Here is a 13,888-nt window from a genome sequence, read left to right as displayed (position 1 = left end):
GGGAACAGGAAATGAAAGGGTGCATGATTTTATTTTTTGGATATTTAATCATCCTTATTAAAGGAAATAGCTTCCTATAACTCATTAATGTATACAGTAGCCGTGGAATGTTGAGTGACCTCCCATTGTCTTTGATTTCCGCGCTTCATTCCAGAACACCTCCCAATTACCTTAGCTCCTCCTGCTCTGTGATAGTGTACTGTGCCAGCAGGACGGTAGGACACAGGATTTAGGCTTCATGGTTTTAGGAGAGGCTGCAGTCAGTGGTTAAAAGCCAGACCACTTTCTCCACCTACCTGTGCATCTAATCACAGCTTTCTCTAATGGGTTCAGCTGCTCTCTATATGGGAGAATCATACCGGTTCAAGAAACTTTTTTATTTTGTCATTGTTTTGGCCAACACTGTGACAGTTTACAGAAAATATATACCATCAGAGGTCTTCCTGGCACACATTAATATATTAGAAATGAATATATACGCCCGGGAACAGGGTCAGCACTTGGATCAGTTAATGGAATCGCTGGATCATTATGCTTCTGGGTCTGCCATTACAAAGCCAGACAGAAATAGTGAGGCAGCCAAAGAAAAGGTGTTCTCAAAATGTCTGTACAGTCTGTGGTTTTTCATGCAGTCTTTATTGCAAAACCTGTGCAGATGCATAACTTTGTTCCAAAGCTACCAGCAAGATTAAGTTTATTTGCTGGCTGAAGTTTATTTCTTCCGAGGATTTTTAAATCCAAATCTACAGCCTCTCCTTTGTTAAACGTATTGGAGCATTAATTATGAATAGACTCCTGGAACTTCACAGGTTGCTTCACAGCTGTTGGAGCGTGAACGTTTCCTACGAGGAACACGCGCATTGTGATGTCATTGCACCTCATCTGGGTAAAGTCGTGTTTTACAGATTGATTGCACTCTGGTCCATTCTCTTGATGATCTTCACCACATTTGCTTTCACAAAGCGGTTGCTGTTTTATTGCAGGCTTGAGTTAAAATTTGGATAGAAGACAAGAGAGTGGTTTATTACAACTGCTTAATAAACATGTACAAGGCAGACTCAAAGTTTCAGCAGTAATACTGTGTGGAATAGGTGAAAATCGAAAAGATGCACAGCAGATGGGTAATCGTGTTGCATTTCTTATGGCTGGCTTTTGAAACACTGCCTAGAAAGCTTAGATCATTAGTACAGCCCGTTCCCCAGTTAAACACCAGTCTGGCCTGTAATGCCAGTAAATGCATAGACTTTGGACTTGCGATTGTATGATTGTGAAGTAGTGATTCTTCAGTTTATTAGCATAAGTTGTGATGCTCAGATTGAACTAAAGCAACCACAAATACGGCGCAGTTCAGTCCGTCCTTTGCTTAAAGGAAGTGTGTCATGTCATTATTAATGGTGGCTGTGTTGACGTGGATGTGGGGTTGAATGTGTGTTGATTTATGAAATCTAATGGACAGGGCTTTTACTGAGCAGTAAAGCAACAGACGCATCTCTCCCTGAACTTGTGCTTTACAGAACAAATGCAGGAGAGAGAGACCAGGGGGCAACGAGAGCAGCCGACAACTACAGGAGCCATTGTGCACTCGGCAGTCGTCCTCCAGACATACTGCACGAATAAGAATTTCAATTCAGATTTTTCATTTGGGATCTGCGTGGAGCAATGCTGCCCCTTTGCTTTCTCATCCAAGGAGGAGTTTCTAATGTGCAGTGTTGGACGCTGGCTGCTTCACAGTGCCTGAAAAAAGAGCTTAGCAAATTAACGTGGCAGATTGCTGTTTATTGCACTTTTTTTTTTTCTAATTCTTCTTATATGTTTATATATTTTAGCACATTTAAAACAGAAGCACATGTGTACGATATGTCTGCGTTGATTCTATTTTCTTGAAAGTTTGGACAGGGAAGCTGATATAAACTGTGCCGTGGCCGATCCCAGACAATCCATACATTTTATATAAATATTTCATAACCGTGTGTGTGTGTGTGTGTGTGTGTGTGTGTGTGAGAGAGAGAGAGAGAGAGAGAGAGAGAGAGAGAGAGAGTTAGCACTACACACTGCTATTGTAGTAAAGGAAAGATAAGATGACTCACTGCAGCAGACCACTAAAATGAATCTTGTGTAAGCCCATATATAAAAATGTCCATTTTTTTCTTTCTTTGTCCTCTACTGGAATTAGTTATTGAGTTATCCTAGCGTTGTCTTTCTGTAGAGTCATGTCACCCCCAGTGCTAGCAGAAAAATTTCATCTCTCCTTTGAGTTGCGACCAGTGTGCCTGCTGGAGGTGGATGCGGAGCTCAGAGCTGCTAGTTCTTAAAGATTGAGCCACGGGACCTGGCCTGGACGCTGTGTCCGCAGCCCTGCTGATCCTGCAGAGTGCCTGGCACGAGAGTCCACGGTACAGGAAGGTGTTCCCGAATTTCAAGTGCTTGCAGATCCAGTGACCATCGCCTCCTGCAAATCAACATTGTTTGTTGATGATGAGCACCATGTGATCTGTCACTGCATTTTAACAAACGTCACATCAGATTGTCGCTATACTTTTTTTTTTTTATTGCATCCCCTTTGTTCTGATCTCTGAAATGATAGAGGACAGTTTTTTAATATATATTTTTTCTTTTAAACCAAGCCTGCCTTTTGAATGCAATTCATTTTTTTTTTAAATTCTACTTCATTCCATGCAGTTAAAGGATAAGGAGGCTGATATTTTGGGTTCATTACAGAATGTACTGGATGTGTTGAAGTGTGTCTGGGACAGCTCTGTGAGCTCTGAGATAGCCTAGCCTTGTCTACGTTCTGTCTTTTTCAGCACTGCAGTATGCAAAACCTTGCATTTCCATGCTGTGGCTCATTATTTTAAATTACACTCACGTGTGCGGCACTCTTACAGGAAAAATCAATAAATGACAAAAGATCACACTGAGTAATATTGTATTTCCAAGTGCTGTGAAAAGTCATCTTCTCCTTGGTAGAGTTTTCACTCCTTTCTTGATCATTGTTGAGTTGAATTCTCTCCCATCCTCAGTTCCAGGTCACACCCACTGGAAGAAGACTCCAGTTTCAATGTTACTTTAAATGGTAATTTTGTATTGTTTTACATGGTACTGTAAAACTTTGTAAGCGCTTTGTGATGATGGTCCACTATGAAAGGCGCTATATAAAATAAAGATTGATTGATTGTATTAAAACACAAATCAAAGTACAGTACTGCTGTACAGTCGTGTGCAAATGTATTAGAACACCCCTTTGCCTCGGTAGTGTATTGGACTCCATGCTTGACAGAAGTACCAACTGTACAAAAGAAAGTGTGGCTACAACTTCAAGAAAACTGGAATCAGATTATACCAGGGATTTTGAGAAAGCACACAGACACCGTGCCAAAAAGAGGCCAAGCTGTTACTGATGCCAAAGGGGGGCCAGACTAAATATTAGCATTAATGACAGTTTCAGACTGTTTTAGTTTTGAATTAGTTTCATGTAAGATGAGTTTGCAAAAATTCATAACTAATTTCTGTAGTAAATGAATAATGTATTTGTGTGCAAAGCTGAATAAATGACAAATCTTGAGGTGTTCTAATACATGTGTACACTACTGTAAACAACTGAGTAAGCAGACAATGGAGAATGCAGTTAGTGTATTCTACTGTACATAAGTTCACGGGCTATGCAAACAGATATCTACTGCCTATTGCAGAAGTGTTTCTTACAGCAAGTGGCATTGACCCTCACAAGTTAGAACTGGTAAACAATGTGTTGTAAGTAAGAAGCAGGTTATTGTTTATCTGGATCTCTCCATCCTTGCGCTCCGTTGTCTCGTTCCTGACATCTCTATTTATAACACTCTTGTTTCTGTACTGCTCAACATTTCCATATTTCTTAGATGCATTTCTGTATTTAATTGTAATTAACTACAGTACAAGTAGTCTTTCTTTAAAAATAAATAAATAAATAAATAAATGGTTTACTGTCTGGAATTTGATTCTGTTGCTATAAACATGTTTTACTTGTTTTAACCTTAATTATATTTTTGCCTCAACAGATTATTGCATATCAACCATATGGAAGATCAGTAGACTGGTGGGCCTTTGGAGTCCTGCTGTATGAGATGCTGGCCGGGCAGGTTAGTTACAGAACTTGTACAACTTGGTTAAATAGACCTTATTGTTGACAAAGAAATCCACAGTGCAGTAGGGTTTAGGTTTGGGGTTCATGCACTGACCAAGTCAATCCACCCTCTTCCTTCATGGCTTGCCCAGAAACGCTTCTCATTATCAGTGTCTGCTGGCTGCTTGCAGTGCAAGCTCATAGATAGGTAGCGTGGTGCTCCAGCTTTATTTTTCTGTCTCCTGTTTGAACTTTTCCTCTACCTATGATCTGGTGTTTTTTTTTTCTCTCATTCTCTAAATCTTGCTCCATCTTCTTGTCAGTTTTGTCTAAACTCTGGCTCAATCAACAGGGTCAAGTAGGGGTGCTTGGAGATATGCTGTGTGCCCTCCCAGTGCCAGCTGGTTAGGCGGGGAAATATACCAAAATATATTCCAAATGTTTGCCATTGAACTAATGAAATCTGTTAGGATTTCTGCACTATGTTATGTGTTATATATATTGTTTGTGGTTTATATATTTTTTTTAATTCTTTGAAAAATACTTTTATTCCAAATGTTTGTCATTGAATTAACAAAATCTTGCTGAGTGTTTTACAGCTCTGAATGCATGCACAGTATAAATGAATTCCTGTTGAATGGTGTTTTGTTTCAAACCATTAGCCACCCTCTACTCTTCTTTTTGGCACATCTAAATTTGAAGGTGGCTTAAAAGATAGAGAAGGATTGGTGGAGTGCATGTAAGACAGCGTGTGATCCACTGGCATATCCTTCCTCTCCTGTTCCTGATTATGTATCTAGTTTAGGCTCAATACACTATGCGTTGTAACCCCACGGCTGTGCATGGTATTAGTTTTGCTTGTCTTCACCCTTTATATATAACATGCAATTGAAGGGGCAGTCATTTTGCATGCTTGGTGTTTGTTTTCTTTTATGCATGTCTTGTTCTTGTGTCCGCCACTCCCCTCCCCCCAGCCGCCCTTCGATGGAGAAGACGAGGACGAGCTGTTCCAGTCCATCATGGAGCACAACGTGTCCTATCCGAAGTCCATGTCCAAAGAGGCGATCTCTATCTGCAAAGGGGTGAGTCAGCCTCGCTGTGTTGCCATGACAGCGCTTCTTAAAACCACCCTGCCTAACCCTGTCTAATGTGAGGTCATGGAATGGTTCACCTTGTTATGTTGTTGATCCTGAATTGCTTGAGTTCTTTAAGGCCCGACTTGACAAAGTTCTGTGATCAATCAGGTCCTAAAACTGGATGAGCACTGATGGGTGGAATGGTCCCCTCTCTCTTGTATATAAGTGGGTCAGTTTATCATTGACGGAGGAAGTACATGGAAGTACAGGACTGCAGTACATGGATTCTGTGGTACGTTGGTCTTGGTTTGCAGGTCTAGTGGTGTGATTAGATGTGAAGCACGTTGACAGTGTAATAGCTTGGTTTGCAGGTCTAGTCGTGTGGTTAGATGTGAAGCACATTGACAGTGTTATAATTGGAAGGAACTTGGAGAAAGTAAAACAATGGCTTGGGGAAGAGGCTGGGGCGGGCCTAATGAAACAGTGAGAAGATTTATAGCTGTTTTGATAGGTGGAACTTGTGATGTGTGTAATTGCATGCTGAATATCCTGACAGTACTGGTACAGAGAGGAGTTTTGGGGCTGCTACACTATGCTCCAGATCCCAGTCAGAGAGATGGAGTTCATTTATATTAATCCCCACCCCCTCCCCCAACAGAAACAGCAAAACGCCAAGTGCTACAAATCTATACTGTCTGTGCTCTGTAATGAATATAAAGCAGCTACGGTGACTTCGGACCTTTTTTTGCAAATTGAGGATTTATGTTGGATTTCCATCAGGTTCCAATACTCTTGCACAGTGAGTGAGAGAGGCAGTGCGAGATTGTGAAGGATTTCTTTAGCAGGTGGGAAAGGGAAAGCGTTATTTTTCTGAAGGAGGGCTCTCGACAGCATTTTTACATTCGTATGGTTCTGTGCGGTAATTGCAAGGGAAATTTAAATTGGTTCTTCGTTTCAAAAGCATGTATAATTGTACCTGACTGTTTCTTACGGTATCTCCTCTGTACTTTTTATAATGTGTTTTTTTTAGTTTTTTTTTTAAATTGTTACTGAACAATAACATGCAATAGAAAGCCACCTTGAGTGTGTAATGAATTACTTAAGGTCCCAAGTCAGTTCTACTAGAAACCCCTAACCCTAACCTCCCAAAAAGAAGCACAGAGTGAGAAAGGAAAAAGTTCCAAACCGTGATGACAGTGTATTGACTTTCTCTTCCTGCCGAGCACATTGATCGAGGAGCAGAGCAGAGCCTCAGGAGTTCTTCCACAGCCCGTCCCACAGCTTGCTGTCCCTGTGTGGGTGCATTCTCCATTGATCACTGCTGCACAGAGGGTGTGGAAAGAGAGGCTTGGGCCTCTCCATAGACTGCAGGGCACCAGTGCAATATAGACTGGCTCCCCAACGATGAAAATGCATTTAAACATTTCATGTATGGCTTTTTAAAAAGAATATGTTTGCTACAACTGTACCTCCTTTATATATATATATATATATATATATATATATATATATATATAAATATATAAATAATTTAACACATTTTAGTGCTTTTAAAAAACAGAGCATGCATTAAGAAATAAATGCTAGGCAATTCATATTTCACATGATCTCCACCCATCAGGTCTTTTCGATTCAAGTCTTTGTTGTTTTTTGGTTGCATTTCCAGCTGATGACCAAACACCCTGCGAAGCGGCTGGGCTGCGGGTCGGAGGGGGAGCGAGACATCAAGGAACACGCCTTCTTCAGGAGGATCGACTGGGACAGACTGGAGGGACGGGAGATCCAGCCGCCCTTCAAACCCAAAGTGGTGAGTGCTGAAGACACACCTCGGGGGCGTTCGGAGTGGGGTGCAGGGGTGCTTCGGGTTCATCTACAGCTGGATATACAGCAGATCTAAAGGCAAACTTGTTTATACTGTTGAAATGTATTGCACAAGCATTACAAATGCCATGCATGCCTGCAGTAAACTGTCTCTGTATCCATAACAAGTGTTAATGGGGAACCCTGCCATTAACTTTGTTCTGTTGGAATGAATGGAATAACCTTGTCCTAAATCTCAAGGACAGACGTGATTTACCATTACTGTTTTCATTAAATCTATCTCTCTATCTATCTATCTGTCTGTCTATCTATAGATAGATGAGATTTCAACTCCAATATCGTTATGTGCAATATATTCATATAATTCAGAAAATAAACAGAGCTGGTAAAAGGAAATGGCTGATACAGTTTCAATCAAACCGCAGACGTGTTTCTCCTTTTGAAATGATCCTTCACCATTGGCTTGTTAAGAACCCTACAAAAAACCACAAGGAGATCCTGTACAGAGGGAGCAAGTCCATCTGTCATTTATCTTTTTCTTTTCTTCTTTGCCTCTTTCACATTGTGAATTATTTAGAGCCTCTTCAGTAGCCGTTAGATAATTCTCTGGGGTAAGCGATATAGTTTTCGTGCAGAAGTAAATGATGTACTGGGTTTGCTTGGTGCGTGATGGTAATATACAGGCTGACAGTCTGGCGTGAAGCAATATTTGAAAATGACTCTAAGCCTACTTATAATTTGCCCATCATTGAGCAGCAAATTATCCACACACCAGTACCTATGTGTTCTGTACAGATTTCTGACAAGCTACAAATTCTTAATAGTAGCAATTATGTTGGCTGGTGCATTCTATTTGCTTGATGTTCTGCATCAGAAATCTCTCTGGTGTCAACCAGGGTAAGGATGATCAGCGTGCTCCAAATGGACTTGGAGAATCATGTGGTCTTCACTGGTCATGTGTGTCTAGTGTGACCCTCCTGATAACTCAAAGGAGAGAACAGCAATAAAATGCATCTGGGAAACCATTTCTTCTTTCAGGATAGGAACACAATTCCTCAAAGGAAGCACAGGATTATTTAAATCAACAGACCAAAAAAAACCACAAAGTACAATCTACTAATTTGCACACGGTGTTGCAATGCAGTATACTACTGAAGAAGGATTATATATTTTTTTTCAAAATGACCTTTCCTGCCATGGTTGAGGAAAAGATAACAAATCAAGTTCTTTTATATTGAAGCGCACTTGAAAAGAAGCGTGTCTCGAGTCCATTCAATGAATTCATCCAGTAAGTGCTGCATCTCAGGACAACGTGCCTTACAGACACAGCGCAGAGGTAATGGGCATCCTGCTCTTGCCAGGAGCCAGCTGCTAATCGGATACTGGCATCCTCCCAAACTAGGGCATTTGTACAGCAACAAAAAAGAAGCGCACACACACATAATGTTACAGCCCCTTAAAGCTGCAATGCCCCACAAACAATCCTGCTCAGTTGTATTGTAAAATATATGTATTGAAGCCTGTTTCCTACGGTATATACTGTATACCTTTGATTGATTTAGAGGAGGGGTGAACGCGGTGTGAAAGTTTATGAACTGTGTTTTTTTGTATATAAAATAAAATAATTCCTTTTTGAATGGCTCTCTCGGAAATGAAAAAAGGCTTCCCTTAAGAAAGGATGAGTTTATTTTTAGAGCTCTCCAGTCAGCGTTTATATGAACTGACAGCATGCTAAAGGGACAGCTCTGCTCTGCACCTGGTGCTGTAGTGCTTTATATACTTTGACTTTGTTCTCCTGTTTCCTTTTGTTAATCTTCTGTTTCCAGAGCATGGAATCCTTCAGCGTGAAAGTGGAGCATTCCCCTGGAGAGATGTGGTTGATTTATAGGATAGCGATGGAGTAAATTCCCCAGTACAGTCAGCAGAGTAAATGAAATGCCTCTCCTGTGAAGCATTACCAGTGATTAAGCCTGAACCCCTGCCGTCCTGGGTATAGGTGGTTACTGACTCTCCCTTCATTTGCTAATGATTTTTCATGGATATACGTTTTAAAAGGAAGCTGCCAGAGGATTGATTTAAAAATGATTAAAATTAGAAAAATCTAACAGGGTAGCAGTGCAGTAAATTACAAAACATCTTACATGTTGGTGTCAGTGTGAGAAATGAAGAGTGCTGCTTTTTGTGGAGTGGTTTTCTCTTACACTCGCCTTGGTTACAGATAATTGGTGCTAGCCGTGGGATCGCAGCTTTTGTTGGGAACTCTAATCATTGTGTTTATTTGGTTTAGAAATACCAATAACTATTTAAAGTTTCTTTAAATATTTCTAAATTAAGAGCTATCCAGTGTTTAATTAGTAGGGATACATAAGTACATGTATGCAACTATTTTTCCTTCTCTCTCTTTCCACAGAGTGGTAAAGGTGCAGAGAACTTTGACAAGTTCTTCACGCGCACTCAGCCAATGTTAACACCGCCGGATCAGCTGGTAATCGCCAACATCGACCAAGAAGAGTTTGAGGGGTTCTCCTACGTCAACCCCCAGTACGTCCCCCCCTCATTGCTGAGCGTGGTATGAAGCTGAGAAGCAACCGTGCACAGAAAAAAAAACAGGAAGGAAGGAAACAAAGAAGACGTGTTTGCAAAATCTCTAATCCGGGACCGAGTAACAAAAAGACAAACAAAACAAAAAAAAAAAATTTTCAAACTGAATCTATGGAAATAAGTGAAAAAAAACATGCATATCATGGTGGAAATAAATGTGTTCATAACCAGTGTGCATTGTGGCCAAAGTTTGGAATCTGAATGGGCATTAAACTAGATTTAAATAAAATCGATACAAGCTATTAATAACGTGCTTGGTTCAGACCACTGGATTTTTCCAATGCGAGAAGTTCTTAAAATATCTTTTAACGTATTGTTCATCTTGCTGTATTTCACTGCATGCTTATAATGCTAAACCTGTGGTTCCAGTTACGCCCAGAGGGACCCGTTACTTTCTTGGCTCTTCCCATTATGAATGCAAGTGGAAGTGCTGAGACTCGACAGTTAAAACCACAACAAGACCAGTTAATTTCAAACAGAGCTGAGCAACAAGGGAGTGTAGGAAGGAGTTTGTTTTGTACCGATGGTAATGAAAGGATGGCCTGGATGGAGTGTCTGGAACAGGTTACAATAGTGCATACTCGTTTTACAAACCAGTCTCTATCCTTAATCATTTACATTTCTGTCATATTTACATATCTGTTATTTTTCTAAGTCATAGAAGAGGGTAACTTTTTTTATTTTTAGAAACGATACAACCATATAAGAATTCCTACTATGAATTATGATATATATATATATATGTGTGTGTGTGTGTGCCAAAATGCTATCATACTAGGATAGTGGGATTCTGGTACAAGAAATTTGATCCTATAATGCAAGTCAGAGGTTAAGAGATCAACACCACTTGACTGCAGTGAGGACTTTGAAAGCTAATTTGGTGATGCATTTGCGCTTTCAAGAACTGTAAAAACGTTGCAGTATTGTCTCTCACAACAGAATACACAGGAATCTTCCACTTCCGTGCCCCTTATGGTTTCAAAAATAGTATTCTATGAATCTATAAAAGACACTGAAGAAATTCCATCTGCATATTGAACATACTTTTTTTTTAAATAGGGAATCCCTATTTAAGTAGTAGTAGCGTGCCTATTTGTCTTATAGCAGGGTTCAATAAAAGGAGTGCAGAGAAATCTTATGAAGCTAAAAGTGAACCTACATGTAGCTTTAAGGAATGTAAACAAAGTGGTAAGAAAGCAGGCAACTGCACTGTACTGCACTGCACTGTACTGCACTACACTGTACTGTACTGCACTGTAGTAATCAGGCACAACTGAATGGATGACTGTGGGGCTCTACAGCAGGTCAAAGACTGCTAGAAAATATAAAATATTGCATCTCAATTTGAAGAAACTGAAAAAAATGAAGAGCACTTACGATTATAAAATTATAAAGTACATTTTATAAAAATTTAAAATCAGAACTGAAAAGATGCTAAACCTACTGTACATAAGGGAAATGGAAATGAATGTGTATGCATCATGCAGTTAACTTTGCATGTTTCTGTTCAACCTCCAAACAGAGCTGTACTAACTGTATAATCCTATCCATGTAAAACAGAGTATTATATTAGTTAATTACACATGTGCTATATTTGTGCTATATAAACTAGATGTCGAGGAGTGAATGTTTATTCTTTGAGATAGTACCTTAGGCTTGACTCAATGTTTGTTTGTTTTTTTAAACTCTGTTTTCTTTGCATATCTTGGATTGAATGCATCTGTTTCTTGGTATTATCAGTGACTTAAACAGTTTTGCCTTCCAGAAATGCATGTAAAAGCCAGGCACATGCGGTAGCTGGTGTTGCATGCACGGTTCGTACAGTAAACAGGGTCGCAGTTCTTACAGCATGTCAGTCAAGTATCAAACGTCATTGTTGAGAAATAGAAAACAAAATCACATTTTTTCATTCATACCCTAGATGATGCTCGTGGGTCTTGATTACAGGTTTTATTTTTCTCCCTTTGGTTATGACAATGCCAGACTAAAAATAGAAAGATTTGAGCAGGCAGTTACTACTTAGTCAATAGGAATAATGACAGCGACGCAATTTAGTTTTAAACAGTAGTTATTAGAGGCAATTGGACTTTGGCTAGAGGCATGCCTAGTTAGGAACAGCCCAGTTGTTATTACAGAATGTTGCCAATATGCTCTTAAAAACAAAGTTCCTCCGCCAAACAACGTCACTCTTTGGACTTTGTGATTTAAATAAAGTCATATTCAGATAATACAGGGTCAGTTAAAGCTGAGGGAATACGAAGCCACTTTGTGGCTTGGAACTTGGTTTCAGGAGACTAGGTTTCAGGCCACTGCACGGCACACCAGGGGAGACTTGGGGTTTGATGCAGCAAAGTTGCCTCAAACTAGGTCTCCTGGAACCAGGTTTCAAGCCACTGTTCCTGAAAAAGTGTCTTCATGTTTCAACAGTTTAACACTTAATCCCTTAATCTGCTGCTTAGCCTTGCTGGAAATATTTATTAATTATGAAATGGTACCATTTTTTTGTCTTCTTATATATATATTATTATTATTATTATTATTATTAAAATATTATTATTATTATTATTATTAAAATATATATCTATTATTATTATATATTTTTTTTCTCTGAATCACTTGTTATTTCATCTAATTTAGCAATGCTGGATAATCCCATGTAAAATATGCTGGCCAAACTAACGTCACCCCCTTCAAATTACGTGGTTTTTAATATAACTGTTTAAAAAACACAAAGCTATTTAGACATGGTTTATGATACTGTATAAAAATTTGTTTTCAGGGATATTCAAAATGTAACAGTTAATCATTTTCTAAGAAACAATAAGTACATTCTTATCAACGTTATTGTAACAGTGTGACAAAGTACACAATGCTTGACACCTGTTTTAAAGAAAACTCTTTCAATGCACTGAAGGCAGTTTTATACAGTCAGAGGTACTACACAGTTTATACTTGCTGCACTTTGTGAATCAATTAACTTTTAATAGAGAAGCCAAGCGCCATTTGGGAATGTGACGATCCTGAGATATTCATTTGGAACCAGGAGAAAGTTATTTTCTTTTGTTATTTCATTGTATTTTACTGGCTGCTCTTGATAAAGTGCTCGTTCTTTTAACAAACTCTTTCTTAACGATCCTCTTTATAGTACATATTCTTCTTATTATAATAATTGTTATTGTCATTATTAATTATTTCTGAATTCTAAACTAGTACTTTCTCGACATATGTTATGCTTTGGTCCTCTGTTAATTGTAGTTTGAAAGATAATGTGTACAAATAAAAAGTATGAATCTGTAGTCCATTTGTTTTGATCTTTATTTTCCTTCCTGGCAAATGTAATCCTCTGAGAACCCCAAAGGTTGGCAGGTCACCTCTAGAACCAACATCAAAACAACCTTAAAAATAACAGTGTAGGTTACAATAATCTACCACCAAGAGGCACTAGACGCCAAGTAAAAAAATCCCATTGAAATAATAAAAACTAAACAACAACATTATTGGCAGATAACAAATTAACACATCACACATTTACTAAAACTCATCAGTGAGCCTTGGGGGTGTTGGGGCTGTAGGAGTCAATGAGCCTTGGGGGTGTTGGGACTGTGTAGGAGTCAGTGAGCCTTGGGGGTGTTGGGACTGTGTAGGAGTCAGCCCTTCAGTTTGCTCTAAGCATGACCTCACTTGGTTTGTTTAATAGATTAAAAACAGAACAGTACAGGTACTAGAATGAAACCGGATTTTGCTTCAGAAACTGCAATTATAAATGGGCTATTCAGAGGTCAAGCGCGCTTTACTGGTTTAGCGGTTTCTCATCTTGTAATTACTTTCCTTCTCTACAGGGTGTGTGCCAGGTCCTGATTCGTATTACATTCAGGCAGAACAGCTGTTACCTTTTCAACAGACTGCACCAGCCTCCACATTCCCTCTCCACCCGAAGTGATGTTTAAAGCTTTTTAAAAAGGGTTAGTACAGGTAATTACGCTTTTAAAATCTGTTTTTCTCTACATGTCCTATTAGCCACAGCAGCTGCATCACAAACCACTTACTTGCTTTGTTTATATATAGAGAGAGAGAGAGAGAGAGAGAGAAGTGTCATGTAACGCCTACAATTACAGTGTATAGGCTACGGTGTAATATTCACCAAACATCAAAGTGCTAAAATGGGCCGACCAAAAAAAAAAAAAGATTGTTTCTTTCTCTTTCATGCACCTTTTTTTTTAGCTTCTTCTGAAGGGGAAACTGTGCAATTATTTTTGTTTTGCTTGAAAACGGTCAGCATGCAATTACAGGC

The 13,888-nt window shown here is 39.2% G+C and overlaps 1 protein-coding gene across 5 annotated transcripts in view; it reads left to right on the top strand.

Moving 5' to 3' along the window:
• Positions 1-12,893, top strand: part of LOC117423489 (protein kinase C alpha type) — a 96,170-nt gene extending 83,277 nt beyond the window's left edge. For all 5 annotated transcript variants that reach the window (XM_058989708.1, XM_058989706.1, XM_058989705.1 and 2 more), the window contains 4 exons: positions 4,035-4,115; positions 5,074-5,181; positions 6,842-6,982; positions 9,407-12,893. In XM_058989708.1, the coding sequence (XP_058845691.1) occupies positions 4,035-4,115; positions 5,074-5,181; positions 6,842-6,982; positions 9,407-9,571 (495 nt within the window). In that variant the 3' untranslated portion in view covers positions 9,572-12,893. The remainder of the gene's footprint in view (positions 1-4,034; positions 4,116-5,073; positions 5,182-6,841; positions 6,983-9,406) is intronic.
• Positions 12,894-13,888: the final 995 nt, after the last annotated feature.

This window comes from Acipenser ruthenus, chromosome 17, assembly GCF_902713425.1.
Source record: "Acipenser ruthenus chromosome 17, fAciRut3.2 maternal haplotype, whole genome shotgun sequence".
In the NCBI taxonomy this organism is placed as follows: Eukaryota; Metazoa; Chordata; class Actinopteri; order Acipenseriformes; family Acipenseridae; genus Acipenser; species Acipenser ruthenus.
This window is presented reverse-complemented; position numbering and strand designations above follow the sequence as displayed.